Source organism: Crocuta crocuta, unplaced genomic scaffold, assembly GCF_008692635.1.
Source record: "Crocuta crocuta isolate KB4526 unplaced genomic scaffold, BGI_CrCroc_1.0 scaffold344, whole genome shotgun sequence".
NCBI classification, from domain to species: domain Eukaryota; kingdom Metazoa; phylum Chordata; class Mammalia; order Carnivora; family Hyaenidae; genus Crocuta; species Crocuta crocuta.
The window spans coordinates 993,032-999,411 of NW_027533081.1; the positions used below are offsets into that span (position 1 = coordinate 993,032).

Below are 6,380 nucleotides of genomic sequence, written 5' to 3' on the forward strand. Positions count from 1 at the left end.
AATAAAAAAGGTTTAGGGCTTGCATTTTATTTATTTATTTTATTATTATTTTAATGTTTTATTTATTTTGGAGAGAGAGACAGTGTGAGCAAGGGAGGGTCAGAGAGAGAGGGAGACACAGAATCTGAAACAGGCTCCCGGCTCTGAGCCAGCTGTCAGCACAGAGCCCGATGCAGGGCTCGAACCCACGAACTGTGAGATCATGACCTGAGCCGAAGTTGGACGCTTAACCAACTGAGCCACCCAGGCGCCCCTTCCACACGCAATTTTAGAATGCTGTTGTCACCCCAAATTTCGTTTCTTTTTATGGCCAGATAGTATTCCATTGTATGGGTATACCATATTTTATTTTATTTTTTAATATTAATTTTATTTATTTTCAGAGAAAGAGAGAAAGAACAAGGGAGGGGCAGAGAGAGAGAGACTCCGAAGCAGGCTCTGCTCCACCAGCACACAGCAGAGACTGATGCAGGGCTCCATCCCAAGGTTTGTGAGCTCATGAACCATACCTTTCATAAGCTGAAATCAAAAGCCAGATACTCAATTGACTGCACCACCCACGCACCCCTATACCATATTTTATTTATCCACCCATCAGTTGGTGGACATTTGTACTTTGTGGATATTATGAATAAAGCTGCTATGAACACATGTTTTCATTTCTCTATGACAGGAATTTCTGGGTCTATGATAAACTACAGGTCCAACCTTTTGAGGAACTGCCAGACAAACCGTGTGATTTTTTTTCAGTCCTGATTTGCTCTGAACATTAATCATGTGCGTTTTCATTAACTGTTAAATTGTTCAGTGTTCTTTGAACACTTGGCTTTTAATGTTTGCAGAGTTCCAAATCTTAACCAATCCCCTGTTATTGGGCATTTAGATTATTTCCAAATTTTGTATTATAAACAGCATTTCAGTGAACATATTTGGGCATCAACTTTTTGTGAAACTTTTTTAAATATTTATTTTTGAGAGAGAAAGAGAGAGAGCACAAGTGGGAGAGGAGCAGAGAGAGAGGGAGACATAGAACCCAAAGCAGGCTCCAGGCTCTGAGCTTTCAGCACACGAACTTAAACTCACGAACTGCAAGGTCATGACCTGAGCCAAAGTCAGATGCTTAACTGACTGAGCCACTCAGGCAACCTGGGCATCAATATTTGTATGCATCTCTGGTTATTTCTGAAAAGCAGATTAGTCAGCCCATTGAATCAAAGAGTACAGGCAGATTTAAGGCTCTTCGTACATAAAACCTTCCAAAAAAGTTGTGTAAGTTTGCACTCCGGCAAGTTGAGTTTGGGAATGCCAGTCTCACACCACCTTATCTTTTCATGTATTTTGAAGTCACCAAGGCAGGAACTTTAGACATCTTTGACCCCATACCCAGCTCAAAGTGTAGCACATAGCCACATAGTAACATAGTTCATGTTACACAAATTAGTGTGAGCAAAGGAAGGCCCAGGCACTGCATTAACAGAGGCCATGGGATGGAGACGAGGGTACGAGTATCTGAGTCATCATGAAGACAGGCTCCACAGGACTTACCACCTGGCTGACATGGGAACCCACTGCAGAGTCAAGTGGTAATAAAGCATCATGAGGCCAAGAACTCTCCACATGGAAGTTGAAGTTGACCAATGTGAGATGAGGAAGTCATACACCACGGTCACTTAGGGACAGATGCTGGTAGGGATGGGGTGAAGACTGGTGGCGACTCCTTTTTGTACTCCACTCTGTGGGCAGCAGTCTTTATATGGAGTGCTGGAAGAATGACCTTCACTGAGCTAGCAAGGTCATCAAACTCTCTGTCCACTTGGATACCCTGAGAAGAAACCCATTACAAGGCAATACATTATCACCTTCTGAGAACTTCACTGTTTTTCACTTGTGCACACAAGGCTTTAAGAAAATCCTTAGGTCAGCTTCTCTACTATGGTTGACAATGTCAGTAGTCCCCAAACTATTAAAATAGAGAAAGGAAGGGGCTCCAGGAGAGCTCCTTGGAGCTTATGCCATTTCTTGATCTAGGGTCTGGTTGCATAGGTATGTGCTGTTTGTGGAAATGCACACCCTGATCCGTGTGCACTTTTCAGCATAAATGTTATTCCTCAATAACAAATGAAAAGCATGGGGAGTGAGGGGAAGAATACTAGCACCAGTGGCATCTTTCTCTAACTTTTCTGTGAGCTCTGATATCTCATACCCTCTTCACAATGACCCTGGGTGGGAGGTTTTAGCCCCATTTCACATAAAGGCAAGGCTGAGCCCTGGGAAGGGTTTTACATGAACTGTAAGGATTTAGTATTTCCTTTAGGGGCGCCTGGGTGGCTTAGTCGGTTAAGCGTCCGACTTTCGCTTAGGTCATGATCTTGCAGTTCGTGGGTTCAAGCCCCGCGTCAGGCTCTGTGCTGACTGCCAGCTCAGAGCCTGGAGCCTATTTCGGAGTCTGTATCTCCCTCTCTCTCTGACCCTTCCCTGCTCACACTGTCTCTCTCTCTCTCTCTCTCTCTCTCTCTCTCTCTCCTAGAAATAAATAAAAATATTAAAAAAAAAAAAGAAGTATTTCCTTTAAAACTGAAGAGTATCTAGGCTAGGGAGATTAGACTAATAACAGTTAAGGGACAGGAAAATGGAATATTGCATCTAGACAAGTGTTGCTTTCCAATTCAAAAGATCCCATGTTGATGGACTCAGGATTTGGTCCCAGGCCTGATTCCAAAATCTGTGGTGTTCCTGTTACACCGAAAGCTTCTGCTAATAACCATACATTATATTGAATAAGCATGTATTTTTGCAGAACAGTTTCACATATAATTCCTTTTGTTTAAATGATGGAACCCAGTGCTGTCAGAAATTCTCAGAGCAGGAGGAACATGGTCAAGGCATGCTAATCTCTGGCTTTGGAGCTGTAGAAACTGGGCAGGCAGAAGGAAGAAATAAGGAAACAATAAACAATAAGAAGAAGGAAGCATCATCAATTGTCCCAAACCTGAAGGATTAGAAATGTAAAAACGTCTCTGGAAAGGCTTTGACTCAAATCTTGTTTTAAATAAACCAGGGTTAGAATAAGCAGTGATTTGTGACTAGACTTTTAATAACTTGTATTTGGAGATTCTCTCCTTAATGTTTAACTGCTTATATCATTTTCTATATTTTTAAGTTTATTTATTTTGAGAGAGAGAGAGAGAGAGCGCAGGGGAGGGGAAGACAGAGGGAGAGAGAGAATCCCAAGCAGGCTCCCTCTTTTCAGTACAGAGCCCAACATGGGGCTTGATCCATGAACCGTGAGACCATGACCTGAGCCAAAAGCAAGAGTCAGACACTTGACCAACTGAGCCATCCAGGTGCCCTGAATTTTCTATATTAAAAAGGAACAATTGAGATGCAGTTTGTCGAGCATCTGACTCTTGATTTCAGCTCAGGCCATGATCCCAAGGTCGTGGGACCAAGCCCTGTGTCAGGCTCCATGCATGGGGCCTGCCTAAGATTCTCTCTCTCTCTTTCTCTCTCTCTCTCCTTTTGCTCCTCCTCCCCCCAAAAAGCACAACTGAATGAAAAAGAGTCTTAATCTCCCTCAAAGTCACATGAGTGAATCTTCCAGCACCAATATCCACCTGTAGGCAGAATAGGGCAGAGAGTGAGGTGGGGGCGCTTGTAAGTACTGAGTCTGCAAATCCAAACATCAGTGAACAGTGAGCTTTGTGTCCTCTGAGCCAGTTCCCTCTCAGCCAATGAAGAACACAGGCAGAATTCAGAGGTGAGACCACAGCGGTATCCTCCCAGTCAGGAGTGGAAATAAAGCCACAGTGGCATTGTGGCCCTCCATTCAGGCCTGGGGTTGAACTCAGACTTAGCCACACTAAGTACCTGGGCAGGACACCCTCTTTCTGTAATTCCTACTTTCTTCCTCTAAATGATAACTCATGGGGCTATTGGAAGGATCACAGATGAGATTTATGAAAAGCTCTTTTTTTTTTAATGTTTTTTATTTATTTCTGGGAGAAAGAGTGAGAGAGAGCGTGAGCAGGGGAGGGTCAGAGACAGAGGGAGACACGGAATCTGAAGCAGGCTCCAGGCTCTGAGCTAACTATCAGCACAGAGTCCAACACAGGACTTGAACCCACAAACCATGAGATCATGGCCTGAGCCAAAGTCGGACATTTAACCAACTGAGCCACCCAGGTGCCCCAAGATTTATAAAAAGCTCTTACAGAGAAATCCAGCAGTTCTAGGGCAGACGCTGGATTATCCCGGACAGACTTTAGAACTCCAAAGCAGCCTTCACCTCGCATGGGATTCCTGGACACCTGAGAAACACACACACAATTGAGAAAAACTGAGCCAAGGGAGGCTGGAGGTGGAGCAAGTCAAAAGGGAGGGATTCCTCGTCTTTGATGACAAGTGGCTCAGGACAACCCCACTGTCTCAGCTCAGAAGTTGTCTCCACTCACAGAATACCCTGGGTGAGGCTGTGAGGCCAGGGAAGAGAGGAAGTGAGTATGCACTGGCTGAGCACCCACCATATGCCAAAATCTGGGCTGGGTGCCAAAGATACAGACACACAAGGCACAGCCCTGCCTTAAAGGAATTCCTTAAAGGAATTCACCCATCATGGAAAGGAGAGGAAAAAGAAGCATCATGAAAATGCAGTGTGATAAGTGCAGTGAGAGTGTGCATCAGCTCTTCTGGGGAGGTGAAGGTTAGGCACCTGCACTGAGCTTTACAGGTGAGGTGGGCAGACCTGGGTATTTCAGCAAGAAGAGCAGGAGGAGCTAAATAAAGGGGAGAAATTGCACCATGTGCAGAGAATTCAGAGAAGTTTGGGGTGAGAGAATGAGCAGAGGGGTTATGGCAGAGCCCAGAGCCCAATATGCTGTGAATGACGTACTACTAACCTTGGATTTATCCAGAGGGAGCCACTGACAGGTTTAAAGCAAGGAGGGACAGGAGCATGTTCCTGGTTTAGAAAGATCACCTGGTAGGTGAGAAGGAAGGGCCACAAATGGGAAACTCACAGGTTAACAGAACATGAGGGGAAGTGAGAAGGAAGAGCAGACAGCCTGAGCACCTTGCAGAAAGTAAGATGAAGGATGGAAGGCAAGGCAAAGGGAGGGGTGAGCACTGGGCCCCTGCTTTTGACTCAGTGAAGAGCCCCTCCCCCCACCGAGAGAGAGGGGATGCCTTCAGGTTGTGCTTTATGCCCATTGGGACGTCCAGGGGATGGTCCAGCAGGTGGCTAGAAATGGGGATCCAGAGCTTAAGAGAGGTCTGGGCTGCAGGGGGAGAGTGGATGGGAGGGCTTCAGGGGGCTCTTCTTTTTTGTTAATGTTTATTTATTTTTGAGAGAGAGAGCATGAGCGGGGAGAGGCCAAGAGAGGACACAGAAGATCTAAAGTGGGCTTTGTACTAACAGCAGAGAGACTGATGTGGGGCTTGAACTCATGAACCATGAGATCATGATCTGAGCTGAAGTCTGATGCTTAACCGACTGAGCCACCCAGGTGCCCACGGGGTCTCTCCTGCCAGTTGATGGAGCTGAGAGCCAGGCAGGGCTGGATGCCCCCCTGGACCTGGCAGTACTATTCTCGGAGCACAGTGGCCCTCTTAGTCTCCACCTTCCATTGCACCCTCCCTTTTCCTACCCGACTGGCAACCCTGAAAGAAGGGAACCCCCTGCTGTCACACAAGGCCTCAGGTAGGGCTGAGCATGGCCAACGGTACAGCTGGGTTGACCCAGTGAGCTGAGAAAGAGCAAGGCCAGCTGGGAGGTGAGGGTGACACTGCTGGGGCAGGAGGGAAGGATGGATGAGGGAGAAATCAGAAGAAGTGCCGGGGTCAGGCCAGAGACGGGTGAGGGAACGGCAAGGGAAAGAAGTGGTCACAGGGGGAAGCCAGGAGGCCCCCTCCTTCATCTGGGCTCTAGAAATTTCATGCCCCACTGCCACTAGCGTGGGGAGATGCAGCAGAGGAGAGATCTGTGTGGACACATACAGGCAGGTCTATGCTGGGGCTTCCCCCATCAGGCTAGCACTCACAACAAGAATCCTCAGTGTCTGGTTGACCCGGAGGCCCAGGCCCAGGCTCAAGGCTCCCACTGCAGAAATACGGTTGTTGCTGCAAGAGAAAGACACATGCATTTTGCTACCTTCTGAGCAGCTGTGCAGAGCCAGACGGTCCCAGGGTCCCAGCTGGTGTTGCTGGTGCATCTACCTGGTTGGGCTTCATGTTCCAGCCTCCACTGATGCCCCAGGGGCCCTGGGCAGGTCAGTAGGTAAAAGCCGGATAACAACCCTGCTTCACCGGAGGTTCCCAGTGTTGTGGGAGATCACTCAGCAAGCACACCTGGAGCATCCCTCCCCCACTCCCCCCTCATCCCCCCC

The 6,380-nt window shown here is 47.3% G+C and overlaps 1 protein-coding gene across 1 annotated transcript in view; it reads right to left on the reverse strand.

The window, feature by feature from the left end:
* Window positions 1-1,666: 1,666 nt before the first annotated feature.
* The window catches only part of LRRC74B (leucine rich repeat containing 74B), a 15,881-nt gene continuing 11,167 nt past the window's right edge, over window positions 1,667-6,380 (reverse strand). The window contains exons 7-9 of the mRNA XM_077745945.1: window positions 6,036-6,114; window positions 4,212-4,307; window positions 1,667-1,822 (exon numbers count right to left, since the gene is read on the reverse strand). Coding sequence (XP_077602071.1) covers window positions 1,667-1,822; window positions 4,212-4,307; window positions 6,036-6,114 — 331 coding nt within the window. The remainder of the gene's footprint in view (window positions 1,823-4,211; window positions 4,308-6,035; window positions 6,115-6,380) is intronic.